This window comes from Lethenteron reissneri, chromosome 6, assembly GCF_015708825.2.
Source record: "Lethenteron reissneri isolate LAM-NWPU_2019-01 chromosome 6, ASM1570882v1, whole genome shotgun sequence".
In the NCBI taxonomy this organism is placed as follows: domain Eukaryota; kingdom Metazoa; phylum Chordata; class Hyperoartia; order Petromyzontiformes; family Petromyzontidae; genus Lethenteron; species Lethenteron reissneri.
The window spans coordinates 5,340,922-5,357,476 of NC_083784.1; the positions used below are offsets into that span (position 1 = coordinate 5,340,922).

General features: G+C 55.0%; 1 protein-coding gene across 2 annotated transcripts; it reads left to right on the forward strand.

Moving 5' to 3' along the window:
- Positions 1 to 872: 872 nt before the first annotated feature.
- STK40 (serine/threonine kinase 40) lies at positions 873 to 14,316 on the forward strand. Of its 2 annotated transcripts, none has more exons than XM_061570871.1 (11): positions 873 to 1,207; positions 4,195 to 4,328; positions 4,958 to 5,043; positions 5,391 to 5,534; positions 6,182 to 6,421; positions 7,110 to 7,162; positions 7,708 to 7,823; positions 10,192 to 10,336; positions 10,895 to 11,014; positions 11,638 to 11,725; positions 12,013 to 14,316. In XM_061570871.1, exons 1-11 carry the CDS (start codon positions 1,170 to 1,172, stop codon positions 12,229 to 12,231), a joined length of 1,383 nt encoding a protein of 460 aa, XP_061426855.1. In that variant the 5' UTR covers positions 873 to 1,169; the 3' UTR covers positions 12,232 to 14,316. The 2 variants fall into 2 exon arrangements, with proteins under 2 accessions (XP_061426855.1, XP_061426848.1); XM_061570864.1 differs by having other exon boundaries at positions 874 to 1,213.
- Positions 14,317 to 16,555: the final 2,239 nt, after the last annotated feature.

Here is a 16,555-nt window from a genome sequence, read left to right on the forward strand (position 1 = left end):
ATAGGCCGAGCAGAAAAAGGTACAGAGTGGAACACATTAAGGGAACTACGTTACCAGCTCCGGGGGGGGGGGGGGGGGGGGGGGGGGGGGTACGGCGATCGGTCCGGTGGGTGCCCAATATTTGATTTGTCTAGCACGGTCGCACCCCGGGGATGTTTATACATCGCGGTTCCCCGCCAAAGCACTCTGGTTACGCCAATGGGTGAAGTTGACGTGGGGCAGGGAGCCGGCAGCACGAACCCCCCCCACCCAAGCCCCTTGTCCCCCCACCCACCCACCCCCCTTGTCCCCCCACCCACCCACCCCCCTTGTCCCCCCACCCACCCACCCCCCTTGTCCCCCCACCCACCCACCCCCCTTGTCCCCCCACCCACCACCCCCCTTGTCCCCCCACCACCCCCCTTGTCCCCCCACCCACCCACCCACCCCCCCCCTTGTCCCCCCACCCACCCATCCCCCTTGTCCCCCACCCACCCATCCCCCTTGTCCCCCCACCCACCCACCCCCCTTGTCCCCCGACCCACCCACCCCCCTTGTCCCCTCACCCACCCATCCCCCTTGTCCCCCCACCCACCCCCCTTGTCTCCCCACCCACCCACCCCCCTTGTCCCCCCACCAACCCACCCTCCCCCCTTGTCCCCCCACTTACCCCCCTTGTCACCCCACCCACCCACCACCCTTGTCACCCCACCCACCCACCCACCTTGTCACCCCACCCACCCCCCTTGTCACCCCACCCACCCCCCCTTGTCCCCCCACCCCCCTACCCACCCACCCCCCTTGTCCCCCCAGCCCGCCCGCTCCTCCGGAAGAATCTTCCGCCCATTTTTAATCGCCGCTGCCTCCCAACTCGCCCCCCCCCCCTCTTCCTCTTCCGGAAGAGGAAGATAGAGAGAGAGAGGGGGCGACCTGGGAACCCGGTGTCTCTCGTCCGTGGCGTCTGCGGTCGCTCTCCCTAGACGGCACTACGCCTCCCCCCGCCCCAACCCCGTCTCGCCGCAGGCACAGGCCCGGCGGTAGCTCCCCGGTGCCCGGCGCCCGGCGGGAGGCCGCCACCTCCACGCAGCAACGCGGGGGTTTGGCGCTTGCCGGGGGTAGGCCGCACTCCCGACGCGCCTCTGGCCTAGGCCGCCTGCCGGGGTCCGAGCGCTGTCTCCCCGCGGGCGCGTATGGCAAGCAGGGCCCCTTCTCCGCCGCCCGTCCCGAGGCCAGTGTAAGAATGTAGCGCTTTTCTTTTTGTTAAATGATTAATAACTATTGTTCATTGTTATTCTTAGGGTTTTTTTCGGTGAAGTCACGTAGGTAAATTTTTTTAAAATTAATCAAGTAACATATATTAATTTATTTATTTTTACCTACGTGACTTTACCGAAAAAACCCTAAGAATATGAATCCTTGCAGTCACGAAAGCTTCAAATCTAGAATTGTGTATTGTTGTTGGTGTTTGTGTGCGGTTACACGTGTGTTCACACAGACAAATCGCCACCACCATCTGTGTCACCATCACGACAGTTTTATCACCGTTCCAACGTCAGTTTCAACGTCGTTACCTCACCACTCTCATCGTCGCCACCATGGTGTTGATCGTCAAACTGACATAAGTATAACCAGTAAAAACAAAGTTTTTCACTATAAATCCTTTATATGCGTGGCGGCTTGAGTCCTCTCGTCCTCTGGCTTGAGATGGCTGCCACCTATGGGTCAGATGATTGTCTGCAGTATTAAACAATTGGTAATTAAATATTTAATTTGTTTTCCCTAAACAGTGTAAAATTTTGGAATTTTTTTTTCACGAACATTAATTGTCTCGCACAACGAGTCTGTGTGCAAAATGTCAGCTCGATTGGATCACGGGAAGTGGGTTAAAAAACGACCGAAAGATTTGCACGGTCGTAAGCAAGCAAGCACGCAAGCAAGCGAACTTAATATAAAGGATTTAAAAAGGGGCCGTCTTGTGTGGTTTCCAAGTTTGCGGCACTGCTCCTGCTGTGACTGCCGGCAATAGAGCCTCCCCTGTGTCTTGCTGCGAGATGAACCGGCGCACACGAACAGCGCCGTGGTGGGTTCCGCCACTGAAAAAGCCGTCGAGAGTTAAACAAACTAAAAACTAAAAAGAATATGAATCCTTGCAGTCACGAAAGCTTCAAATCTAGAATTAAAAAAAGGTGGTCAGGATTGGAGGTAGGGTTGAGGCAAGTGCAAGCACGAATACTCGTGGGTGGTAATATTCGTGGGTGGTTGGAAATAGTTGTTAAGCACAACTGTCAACCGCTTATCAGCGCCCTAGCTTATTACAGACCAATGCAGATCTTACTGGTCACACCGTGCCCCTTATACACATCAACGTTCATCCTACAAAAGTCCCATCACAAGGGATAAACACAAACAAATAGACAATCACCACTCGTACACTAACCACTAGTACACTCACCACTAGTACACTCACCACTAGTACACTCACCACTAGTTCACTCACCACTAGTACACTCACCACGACATACCTGTCAACCCCTTATCAGTGCCTATCTTATTACAGACCAATGCAGACCTGACTGGTCACCCCGTGCCCCTTATACATCTCAACGTTCATCTTACAAAGGTCCCATCACAAGGGAGAAATACAAACGAATAGACACTCACCACCAGTACACTCACCACTAGTACACTCACCACTTGCATACTCACCACTGGTTCACTCACCACTAGTACACTCACCACGACATACCTGTCAACCCCTTATCAGTGCCTATCTTATTACAGACCAATGCAGACCTGACTGGCCACCCCGTGCCCCTTGTACATCTCAACGTTCATCCTACAAAGGTCCCATCACAAAGGAGAAACACAAACGAATAGACAATCACCACCAGTACACTCACCACTAGTACACTCACCACGACATACCTGTCAACCCCTTATCAGTGCCTATCTTATTAAAGACCAATGCAGACCTGACTGGTCACCCCGTGCCCCTTATACATCTCAACGTTCATCTTACAAAGGTCCCATCACAAGGGAGAAACACAAACGAATAGACAATCACCACTAGTACACTCACCACTAGTACACTCACCACTTGCATACTCACCACTGTATACTCGCCACTAGTTCACTCACCACTAGTACACTCACCACGACACTCACCACTACACTCACCACTACATACCTGTCAACCCCTTATCAGTGCCTACCTTATTACAGACCGATTCAGACATTACTGGTCACCCCGTGCCCTTATAAACATCAACGTTCATTCTACAAAGTCCCATCACAAGGGAGAAACATAAACAATAAGACTAAAACACTTTTTTCCCCCGCTATTGAAACGGATGTGCACCGTATGGACCTGAAGATTAAATTTCCCTGTACAAGTATACGGAGTAAACCGTATGGGTTGACAGGTATGCTTTAGAGTTAGGGATATGGTTAGTATGAGTGTCGTTGGCTCGTTGATTGGGGTTGGCAGAATACCTTGTTCCTCATGGCTGGTTGTCTGTTTCGGTGGTTGGTTTCGTCTTTGAGGGTGCACCTCCGTGTTTGCGGTCTTTGTTGTGTGATGCTGATGGTAATGCTCGTAAACGTGGGGCATTTCACAATGTGCGCTTGATCCCTTACAGCAGTGGTTCTTAACTTGGGGTGCATCACATCACACCCCTTGGGGTGGGAGATGTGGCCAAATTTTTTGAGAATGTAAATCATCAAAACAGTAAGTACAACTACTTTGTTTCTTCAAACCCTAGGGGCCGTCCATAAATGACGTCACGCGATTTTGGACGATTTTTGACTCCCCCCTCCCCCCCCCAAAAAAAATGAAACATGCTTCAAATCGCTTTAAACTATTATCATTGTAGTGCGTATTTAATGTGGCGCTGCACTCTGATGTTGTAGGAGCACAAACATTTATTAAAAGTCTATTTAATCAAGTAGAACGTGTTGTCTATATTTATATAAAGTTGCGCATTTTGATGTGACGTCACATTTCTCAACCCCCCTCCATCGTCACACATCATCACAAATGTCTGCCCCCCCCCAGGTGCGTGACGTCATTTATGGACGGCCCCCTATGTATTTATTAACTTTTTGTTACGATTGAGAACCAAAGGGGGGTGCAAGGCTCCTGCAGTAAAGGTTAAGCCCCGCTACCATACAGTGTTTCACAGTCCCAGTTTTTCCCATTACACTTCCCACGCACAGGACCAAGCGCCCGGCTCCGAGTGAAGCGTCCTCGGATGGAGGCTTCAACTCACTGTGTGGGCCGTCACGTGCCAAGCAGCTGCGCGGAGGCTCAGATCTGTACAACGCCAAACGCGCTGGGCCCTACCTCCTGGGTACGTTCACTCCTTGCCTCCCTTCCCTCAGAATCAGAATATTTATACTGGAGGAATCCGATGAGCTATAAAGCTGTTTTTCACAGATGCCCAGTCAGGGCGGGTACGAATGTTACAACAACAAACAATGCAAAAACACGATAGGAGTGCAAAATACAAGGAAGGTAAGCAAATCATCCAAACATAAAACTAAACCCTCCTTCCCTCTCTGCCGCCCTGGCTATTCTACTACCACTTGGATGTCTTGCTTCTTCTGTTTTTGTCTTCACTTTTTTAATTCTAGTTAAATTCCAAAAGGTTTGTCAATCCTGCTGGTGAATGAAGGCTTCAACCACGCCTTGGCAGTCATCGAAGTTGTTGGCCATACTTATACCTCTGGCCAGTGCACGTTTATGAAGGCAGGGGGCCCAGAAATGGCTCAGGTGAAACTCGCCACTCGTGTTAGCCGTGCCCGTTAATTTTTGTGCAGTCATTGGTGTCGGGGATGAGGCCATCAACTCTCTCACCACACTTGAGAACCACATCTTAATCACCCGAAAATGAGCCCAGCATCTCAGAGGTTCCAATATCAGAGCTGTCGGCTGTTTCTGCATTTTAGCGTGAAACTGATATTCTGTCTCCCATGCTAGGTCCCCGTCTGGGTAGTTCCCCCGTCCCCAGCATCGTGCAGTGTCTGGCGAGGAAGGAGGGAACGGATGACTTCTACCAGCTCAAGGTGAACACCGGATGCACCGGGCTCGTGTGTCTTCGTGGTCACTCACTGTGGATGCGAGTCTACGTGGACATCAAGCCAACACTACCACCAACACAACCCTCTAAACACTGGCTGCACCTTATTACTACTACAACCTGATAACATGACCACATCCTAACAACTTAATTACACTGTCATTTAACACACACTATGACCACCAATGCTACTACACCCTGTCACTACTGCTTCTGCACCCTTGTAAAAACAACATGTCCCTGCTATACATGCCTGGCTGCACATGCCCCATGCTGCACCTATCCCCGTTACGCTGTGCTGTGTGGTTGTGTGTGTGTGTGGTCGGGCCCCAGATCCTGACGCTCAGGGAGGATGGGGAGTGCGTGCAGGAGAGCCAAGAGGAGCGGCAGGGGAAGATGCTGCTACACACCGAATACTCCCTGCTATCTCTGCTGCATGCGCAGGATGGGGTCGTGCACCACCACGGCCTCTTCCAGGTAGCAACCGACACACTCCCGCCACCATTGCAGAGCCACCACCACCACCTCTACTGCCACGCCACTGCCACCATGCCACCGCTACCGCAGCGGCATTGCCAACACCATCATGACCACCACCCCACTATCATGACCATTACCACCAACATCTCCACCACCACGCCACTGCTACCATTCCACTACCACCGCCACCAAAGTGGCATCACCACTACCATCGTTATCACCACCACCACGCTACTACCATGACCACCACCATTATCGCAACCGCTAACCATTTTCAAACAATTGTGCAAATCAAACAATTGTACAAATCGGTAAACTAGAACCACGCGTGTGGGTCACAGGATAGCGCGCTGCGCTATGAACTCGGCGACCCAAGTTCAATTCCCTCTCACGGCAAATACCAGTGACAATTATCTGAACCAGTCCTGGGTCTCCCCTAGGTCAACTCGGCCTCAAATGAGCACCTGGTGCAGTGTGTAAAAACATTTCCACAAAGGAAGCTGTCCGTGGTGCTGGCCATCCGCCCCTGGGTGCTGGCCACCCGCCCCCTCGTTTGCCTTGCCGGCCTTCATAGGTACTTGCTGACAGTACTTGTCCCAAAACTCTGTTTAGTCTATACAGGGGACCTTTGTCTTGTGTTATAGGACCGGGCGGTGGAGGCGGTTGAAGAGGTCCGGCGTGGTGGTGCCGGTGGCGGCAGTGGCAGCGCGGCGCGGCGTCGCATCGTGCTGGTGCTGGACTGCCTGTGCACGCACGACTTCAGCGAGCGCACGGCTGACCTCATGAACCTGCAGCACTACGTGATCCGCGAGAAGCGCCTCTCCGAGAAGGAGACCATTGTCATCTTTGCCGACGTCGTCCGCGTCGTCGAGAGCCTCCACGCGGTTGAGTTGCCGGCGTGCCCGCTCGCATGCTCGCCCGCTCGATCGACAACTCGCCCGCTCGATCGACAACTCGCCCGAGCACTCAATTCGTTGCCCTGCTCGCTCAATCGCTAGCCCGCTCAATCAATAGCCCGCTCGCTCAGTCGCTCGCTCAATCGGTTACCCATTCGCTCGCTCAATTGCTCACTTGCTACTTAGTTCGCTCACTCACTGGCTCGACCACTCGTATACACGTGCAGTATTTTCATTGGTTAAGTTGTATATAGTGAATAATATACTGTATATAATATTTCACACTGAAATTAAGTCCTAGCTACTTTTTTTGTCACGCACATGGTGCCGATCGGCGGACTGGTACAGCCTTTGAAGCGGTTTTGCCGGTTTCACCGGATCGGCCAAAGACCGCCAGATAATGTTGGAAGCCGGATAATCGCTCGCCAGATAATCGACGATCAACTGTACTTCCACAGTATACATGTCCACGTGCGATTAAAGGCGCAGCCCTGCAATTACACGCTCACCATACTGCTGTCAGAAGGACCTCCGCTGGAAGCAGCTCTTAAAGCGCCCCCCCGGAGAATCATTTAGCCCCCCTCTTTGACGCCACTACAGCATTAAGAGAGCGCTGCGTGCTGGCCGCCGTTGCGACGTCGCGATCGCTCATTGCAGCGTCTTCTCCACTCCGCAGAAAAACATCGTGCACAGGGACCTGAAGCTCGGCAACATGGTGCTGAACAAGCGGTGGGTCCCGCAGTCACGCACTCCTCCTGCCGCCCCGCCGCGTACAGAAGCGCCGATTCGCCAAAGTGAAGTCCGTACTCGGCAGCGCAAGCTGCGATCGCGCGACCACCCGTCAGATCGGTCCTCCCAATGTGCCTCGCATGCCGTGCGGCCGACGTTCTGGTTGGTTCCGAAGGGTAGCGCCTTCCCCGGGATGATGACGCTCTTGCCTGTGCCTGTGGTGAGAAGTAGTGTACCGGCTATCGCGCTGCACTTCGAACCTGGCTACCCTAGTTCGATTCTTGCTCGCGGCCACCAACACCAGTGACCAATATTGGAACCACTCTTGGGCCTCGCCTAGGTCGACTCGGCCTCAAATGAGTACCTCGTGCGATGTGTATACATCTCCACTCGGGAGACAAAGGCGGCGGGCTTGGTGCTGGCCACCCACACCCTCGTGTGGTGTGCCGGCCTTCATAGGTGCTACTCGCTAACAGCACTTGTCCCAACAGCTTGTTAAGGCTACACGGGGGGGGGGGGATCTTTGCCTTTGTTCATGTGTCCAGCACTCACCGCATCACCATCACCAACTTCTGCCTGGGCAAGCACCTGGTGAGCGAGGGCGACCTGCTGAAGGACCAGAGGGGCAGCCCGGCCTACATCAGCCCCGACGTGCTGAGCGGTGCGTGCTGAGCTCCCCTCCCCCCGCCCCTTCCACCACCGTCTCGTTGTTTGGTCACACCGGTGGCCGGGGTGTGGCAGTACAGCAAGTGGATTGATCTACATCCAGTGCCGGATTATCCTAGTAGCAAAAGTAGCATACGCTACGGGCCCCGCACTTTCAAGGGCCCCGCGCTAAATGCTTTCAAGATATCAATTGCGGTTCAGTGATTCTGCACTTGCTCAATTACTATAGTACTATACCGCCTTCAACTTTTATGAACGACTGGGCGTTTAAGGTTAGCGCGATTTGTCGTATTATCTGGCTGTATAGCAAATGAAACAATACAATTACTTTACTATGCAAGGTAAAAATTTGGGTCTGAATATTTACGTGTTTTTTTTTATTTAGGGCCCCTTAATGACATATACTACAGGCCCCGCACTAGCTTAGTCCGGCACTGTCTCCATCTGTGCAGGGATTAAGCGATACCCCCCCCCACCACCACCACCCTTCTCGCCCATGTGCCTATTCTCCGGGTACTCGGGTTTTAGTATCAAACACTTACAATTTTGATTTAAAACTTTCGTGACTGCAAGAATTGATATTCTTTGGTTCTTTTGGTAAAGTCACGTAGATAGAAAATAATAAAATAAAATAATAAAAAATTATAGACGGACACCATCCAGGCATCCACTTTTGTTTTTTATTTAAAAAATATATATATTATTTTCTATCTACATGACTTTACCGAAAGAACCAAAGAGTATAAAACACTTGTTAATGGAATTTGCCAAACATCCAAATATAGGGCCAGAAGAGCTTTGGAAAATTTTCCCGGTGGTTCTGACTGCACTTTTCGCCACCTTTAGTTCCATTCAACTGCAAATGAGTACCACTGCTGAGACAAAGGTGGTCAGGCTCGGTGATGGCTACCCACCCCCTCGTGTGCCGTGCCGCCCTTCCTAGGTGCTCGCTAACTGTAATTGCTCCAAGTTTACACGACGGTTGTCTTTTTGTCGTACCGTACAATGCCAATCGTACTAATCGGAGGTGCGGGGGAAGGACAACAAACTAAACACAGAAATCAGTTTTGTGTGTGCATTTGTGTGTCTGTGGTGTACGCAAGCGTATGCATCTGCAGTGTGTGGAATGTGTTTTGATGGTGAGTGCGTGAATCAGCATTGTGTGTGTCGGTGAATGTGTGGGTGTGGAAAGCACCGGTGTAGTTGTTAGCCCTGCGACCCGAGCTCTGTTTAGTCCCCACGGCGGGGGGAGCAGTGGGGGGGGGGGCGATCTTCGCCTTTTGTAGCAAAAACAACTCAACGGTAACATTGTGTGGCCTTGAAGTGAAGAATACATAATGGTCCCTCGGGGGCCATTGCTTGAAATGTCCTTTGAAGGCCACACACGATGCTCGTGACGAACGCGTTGAACTGTTGTCGTTGACTTGCTTGTTCACCACTGCCAACGCAGCAGCAGCAGCAGCATCGGCAGATAATGAGTTTTTTTTTTTTTTTTTGCGTGTGGTTGCAAGCCCGGCCCGTGTTTGTTGCTCCGTTCTATTTTACACAGTTGCTGAGCATGGTCCCAAAGGCCCAAAATATCAGGGGACCCGCAACAAACAGCACTCGTATCAAAGTTGTAATCGATAACAGTGTTAACGCGTGTTCTTGAATTGAGCAAGGTTGTTTTAAGGCGGGAGGAAACGAGGCGACGATGGGAGGAGGGAATTCCAGAGTGAAGCGGTGCGAGGGAAGAAACAGAAAGAGGAGTGGGTGGATGTGTTGTGGTCAGAGGTCGCAATCGGGTACCCAATACCCTACCCGATACCCGGCTACCCGTACCCATTAGTCACTGGTGAGTCACCGTTTGTCACTCATTTCCCAACGTCTTGTCTCTTCTCACAATTCAAGTTCCTAGAATCAACCCACCCGCGCCTGCAACATGGCTTCATCCCAGAGGTCGCAATCGGGTACCCGTACCCTACCCGATACCCGGCCGGGTACGGGTAGCCAGGTATCGGGTAGGGTACGGGTACGGGTACCCGTTTGCGACCCTGGTGCAGCCGGGTACGGGTATGGGTAAGGAATCAAAACCCGTTTGCGACCTCTGGTTGTGGTGTTCTAACACAGTGTGGTGAGTGGTTAAGTGTGTTGTGGTGGCGCTTGAACACAGAAGTTCATGGGAACAGTAACCATGGTAGTAGCAGCGATAGACCAGGAGGCGACTGACCACCGGCGAGCGAGCCAACGGAGTAAATCCGTGAGTGCCGCGTCACACAGAATTCCTCTGCGTCGCAGCAACGAGGGTGGGAAACGGGTGGTGCACACCGGACGCGAGACTCCGCCGTTGCAGCGTGGGCCGGATCTGTGCCCCTCGCGTGCAGGTCGGCCGTACCTGGGCAAGCCGAGCGACATGTGGGCACTCGGCGTGGTACTCTTCACGATGCTCTACGGCCAGTTCCCCTTCTACGACTCCGTTCCACAGGAGCTCTTCCGCAAGATCAAGGCTGCCGAGTACACCATCCCCGAGTGAGTGCCATCCTATCGTGGCAAACTGACACAAGTACACCATCCCCGAGTGAGTGCCATCCTATCGTGGCAAACTGACACAAGTACACCATCCCCGAGTGAGTGCCATCCTATCCTGGCAAACTGACACAAGTACACCATCCCTGAGTGAGTGCCATCCTATCCTGGCAGACTGACACAAGTACACCATCCCTGAGTGAATGGCATCCTAGCCTGGAACACCATCCCAAGTACTCCATCCATGACTGAATGGCAGCCTTGCCTACCACACCACTCCAAGTACATAATTCCCAAGCGAGTGTCTCCACACCCACCCACGACTCGCATAGAGAGACCCATAGATTCACGCATTACCACCCATAGATTCACGCAGAGACAGTAATTCCATCTCTGAGAATGAACAACATGGGTTTGATCGTCATGCAATGAACAGCAGGATGGGTGGGAAAGTGCTGCCCCTCTGCTTTGTGGACCGGGTGTTACTTGGAGTGCTGCCACACATGCGGGGTGTGCGATAGTGACGCCGTACTGTGTGCGGTGCTGTGCGGCGGGGTGCAGCTGCAACGGTGTTTCGGAAAACACGGTGTCGCTCATCAAGAAGCTGCTGGTGCTTGACCCCCAGCGGAGGTTGAGCGCGCGAGACGTCCTGGACTCGCTCCACTCCATCATCTTCGCCTGGTGCCGCCCCCGCTTGCACCACGCAGACCACCACCGTCACCACCAACACCACCAACACCACCAACACCACCAACACCACCAACACCACCAACACCACCAGCACCACCACCAACACTACCAACACCACCAGCACCACCAACACCACCAACACCACCAGCACCACCAACACCACCAACACCACCAGCACCACCAACACCACCAGCACCACCAACACCACCAGCACCACCAACACCACCGCCAGCGACACCACCACCAACACCACCAACACCACCAGCACCACAAGCACCACCAGCACCACCAACACCACCAACACCACCAGCACCACCAACACCACCGCCAGCGACACCACCGCCATCACCACCACTGCCACTACCACCAACATCGCCACCAACACCATCGCCACTGACATCAACAACAACACTAACACCACCGGCGTTACCACCAACACTGTCACCATCGCCATGGAAACCAAAACAACACGACGCCATCACCACTAACTCCATTGCCATCGCCATCGTCGGTGGTGGTGGTGTCGTATCAGGAGTGGTGGTGTTGGCGGTTCTGTTGGCCTTGGCGCTCATCCGTGCGTGTCTCTGTCTCTGCGCGTGCCGCCCCCTTGCCAGGCAGTCCATGTCGTCGCTGGCGGGGCCCCTGCAACTCGTGCCGGACATCGATGAGCAGGAGGCCCGCTTGGCAGACACTGCCGTGGAGGTGAGGGCCACCCGCGTGTGAACGTGTGTGTGCGTGCATCGGCACGCGCATGTTTGTGTACGTCAAGGACGTTAGTCTTGCTGTAGCGCGATGATCTTATAGCAGGTCGCACCGTCGAGGTTCTACTTATGGAAGAAGACAACAGATTACGGAGAGCAAAGGGGTGTTTTGCATCCATGCTAAAATCAACCAAACCACCCTGAGCGCTGCCAAACAGAACCGGGCCTAGACTTGACATGGCCTCATCCCCACCCGCACCCTCTTTGCCTCCCCCCCCCCCGATCCAGGTGCGCCCGGAGGAGGAGCTCTGCCAGTACGAGTTCGAGTCGGTCATGCGGCAGCAGCTGCTGCGAGCCGAGGAGGGCCTGGCAGGGAAGCCCCCCCGCGCGCTGGGGGGGGGGCCCCGGCGGCCCCCCTCGGGGCTGCCCGTGGTGCGGCGCGTGGGCCAGGACGCCCAGCCGCTCACCGCCCACGAGCTGCTGTCGCAGCCCAACCTGCTGCTGTGAGGGCCGACGGCGGCCTTTCTCTAACCACCGCCCCCGGACGCCGGGGCCGGGGGGCGGCGCTAGGCGGCCGCTTCTGCCCCCGGTGCGGGTGCCCTTCGCTTTCCGGTCGGGCCGGGAACGCGAACCGGAGCTGGCGGAGGAGTCGCGGTGGCACGGCCCTTGTTTCCGGCGAGACGTCGGCGGACGTCAAGGGCGCAAGCTGATGAGCGAATGGCGGCAAGAGGCATGAAGACCGCTTCTCGGCAGAGCTTGAGACCCGGCCGAGGTGGCGGTGTTGCAGCAGCAGCAGCAGCAGCAGCAGGAGCTTGGAGGTTGCCTCCTACGGAGAGCCGCACCGAGAATGTGACTGCTGCTCCTCCTGCTCCTCGCGCTTATTCGTGATCGTCAGCGAGCCGAGTGGCGGCGCTCGCTCCTTGCTTCTGTCAGACGATGCTGGGAAGAGCCGTGGGGCAGCTCTACGGTGACATGGACGACGACGACGACGATGATGAAGTTCATGTTTTTATGTGAATTCCCAGCTCACAGATGAACTGTCGCGCGCCGCGTGGGGTTGAGGAATTTCTCTCGGGCCGGGGACTAACGTGCGGAAGTGGACACCGCCGGCTTTGTCTCCACAACCGCACCTGCCCCCTCCCCCCCGCGTCGCGCACACGCTGCGCTTACGACCGCTGTCGTCGTCCGCCACGCGTGTGAGAACGGTGTCGCTTGCACCGGCTCGCTCGGCGCATCCGGCATCTGCTCCCCGGTAGGGGGGAGCGGGGGCGGGGAGATGTGGGGGCAGGGGGGGGGTCCGGAGTTTGTGACGAGCGCCGCTGGCGCCAGACTTGACACCGTGCCGTGCCTGCGCGTGCGTCCCGCGCGTGCGTCTCTCTCCGTGCGTTGTTCAGCACGATGTCTGACGTTTATCACCACGTGCCGGAATCTTCTTCCTCTCTTTTTCTGAAGACGTCAGCAGTGCCGGCGCTGCTGAGGGGGACCTGGGTTCGAGCCCTCGGTGGGTCCGAGTGTCTCTCGCAGACGGTTCACAGTGGCCGTGCGTGAGACGCTCACCCAGCAGCACTTAACGTTCGAACCCAGGGCTTGAGTTTCTGTCATGAGATTCATAATGGCCGTGTCGGAGACACCGAGCCAGCACCGATGAGATCCCAGGGTCCGAGCCCTGGGTCATGACCGTCTCTCTCGGAGAGAGAGTTCATAATGGGCGCGTCATTTCCTACACGAGGAGCTCCCGGCACGCGGAGCGGAACTTGGCACAGCGTGCGGCAGCGCCGCCCCAGAGCGTCGCCATCACCATCACCACCGCCGCGTGTTTTCATGAAAGACGTCATTCCGTGCGGCCGTGTGTGCGAGACGTCCCAGAGGAGGGGTTCCAGTTTGAACCGGGGAGGATCCGGGTGGATCTGTGGGGCGGGGATCGAGGTACGGGCGGGAGAGGGTGGCTGGAGCCAAGTAAACTTGGGGGGGGAGGGGGTCCCAGGTAGAGCTGTGGGGCTCTCTACCGCCAAGATGCAGGTGTCTACTGAATGTGGGTTGTATAGACGGGGGGGGGGGGGGGGGGGGCCTTGTCCATGGAGTGGACAGCCTGGGTTCTGCGTTGGAGGTTGCCGGGGTGAGTGGCCGGGTGAGACATGGAGCTGGCTTTCCATGAGGCTCTCCTGGGTAACCAAGCGGAGTGATGAGTGGGGGTCCATCACCTCATTGCCGCATGGTGCTGTTTGCTTAATAGGAGTAGAATCGCGGTAATTGAAAAGCCCACTTTGCTTCGGTGCCCTTCCACGCGTACGGCAATGAAGTATTGATACTCTTGTCGGGTTAATTAGCGGTTGGCGCACCACGCCCCGAACCCGGCGACCCGCGTTCGACTCCTGGCCACGGACAACATCGGCGGTGAGCCTTGTTGCTGCGAAGCGGTGCCGGATGTCCCCCACTCCGGCCGACTGCCCCCCCCCCCCCCCCGCTGACCAGCGCGGTGAAGTATGGTTGAAACAACACCCGTGACTTGACGCGGCTCGGGGGAGACGTTGATCCAGTCGTGGATTGATGAAGGGTTGTAAATTATTCTGAATAAACGAACGATAAACCAAATGCGAGTTTAAAGAAAATCACGAATGCGTTTGATGAAACGAGTTGGGGCATTTACACGTGGACCGTGCCCCCCTATAGGGGGGCTCCAGCCTTCCAGTGGAGGGGGCCCCCTTCTGCCAGCAGTGGCGTGAGCGTGCAACTGCAGGGTCGCACTTTTGCCTCTTGCTGATCGCTTCATGATTTCTGTGCACCGAAGAAGGGCCGTCGGCCGATTATTTATTTTTCCCATTTCGGCCGCACGGTGATATTGACGAACGTTCTGTGTGGGGGGCGGCTCGGGACACGTCGGTGGTCACGAGCGGCTGCTGGCGGGTGACGAGGTGATGCCGCTGTGACGAGGTGATGCCGCTGTGACGAGGTGAGGTCGCGCGGGGCTGGGCTCGCGGCCGGAGAGATGGAGTCAAGAGATTCCATCGCGGAGCCGTCTCGCCGCCAGTGAAGGAGTGTGTGAATGAAGGAGTGGTTTAGTGAATGAGTGGGTCAATGAATGAATGAGTGGGTCGATGAATGCCCCGGCCGGAGTATCAGCCTGCGCGGATGACCCCAGGGATCGTGACGGAGGGCGTCATCCTTGACGCCGAGGCAGCCGCTGCGGGTGACGGACTCTGTCCTCTGGGCTTTCCTCCCGATCCTCACCACCACCCTACTGCACCACCTCGACCCTATCCACCTGCACCACCCCCTGCTCCACCTGCTCCACCAAATCTACCCCATGATCCTGCACCACCACCTGCTCCACCAAATCTACCCCATCCACCTGCACCACCCCCTGCTCCACCTGCTCCACCAAATCAACTCCATGCTCCTGCTCCACCACCACCCTCTCCACCTCGTGCTTCTTGTTCTCACGCCCCACCTCTCTCAAGCGGCTTTCAATGCGAGATCACCAATGGCCGTCCCCTGATTGGGGGCTTTGGCGGTGGTGAGAGGGGGGCAGCTAAAGGGGATCGACGAGAGAAGGGGGGGGGCGGTGGTGTGCGGGCGATAAGGGGTTTGCAATGGGAGTGCACGGGACCGTATTCTGTCGACGACAGGACGCTCAGGAAAGTGAGACGCAGCCGGGGGGGGTGAACGTCGAGCTCGTTGCGAAGTGTCACGTGGACTTCGCGCTCACCACCCCCCCTCCCAATCACCACAGCCCCCCCCCCATCACCCCCTCTCATCACAGCCTCCCCTTCCCCAAGCCGCCCCACCAAGCACGTGGCTGATGAATGCGCGCCTATTACCATCACTGCGGGACTTAATTATTCACCAGAAGGAGGTGCCACTCCCCTGCATGGCAGCCCCCCCACTTTAATTAATGAACCCCCCCCCTCGTCCCCCCCTCCCGCTGCTGGGTAATTAATGATTCCGCCCTCCCCCCCCCCGTGTCCAGAGCAGACGTGGCCGTGTGCGAAATCTGGAACGACGAAGAAACGTGAGATGAGGACTGGATGAAAACGATGCACGCTCCATGCAGAGATGCGTGCAAACGAAGTGCGCTCGCTGCAAGCTCACCGCACCCACCACTCGGCGTTTCACTCACCACGCCGTCGCTCGCACCCATCGCTCACTTCATGGCTTATCTCAACTCTAGATTTGAAGCTTTCGTGACTGCAAGGATTCATACTCGTAGGTTTTTTCGGTAAAGTCACGTAGGTAAAAAATTTAATAAAAAAATTAATAAAAGTAATAGAAATAAAATATTATTGTATAATATTACTATTTTATTTATAATTGTATTTTAATATTATTTTATTTATAATTTAATTTATAAAATAATATTATTGTATAATATTATTTTATTTCTATTATTACTTTTAGTATTTTTTTTATTTTATTGTTTTACCTACGTGACTTTACCGAAAAAAACCTAAGAGTATTTATCTCAACTCTTAGATGTTAGTCCTGGTTCAGGGCAGAATTATACAAACACACTTGATTTTTTGCGCGTGTGTGCGCGCTTATCTCATTTGAATAAATCATCTTGATTTACCTCGGGGGGGAGGGAATCTCGGAGGCTTGCCAGCAGCGATGACCATGGCTCGCTGCTGCTGCTGCTGCTGCCCCGCTGAGTTGACTCGCCCGCTCTGCTGCAGCGCCATCTCCTGGTCACGTGCGGGAGTTTCACGAGTCTCGACGCGGTCCACCAACCCTTACCCCCCCCCCCCCCCCGCGTGCCTTCTGCACGTGGAGAGGAGGGGGGGGGGTCTCCGCGGGACCACGTGATCGGTCACGCGGTCCCAAATCCGCTGCGTCG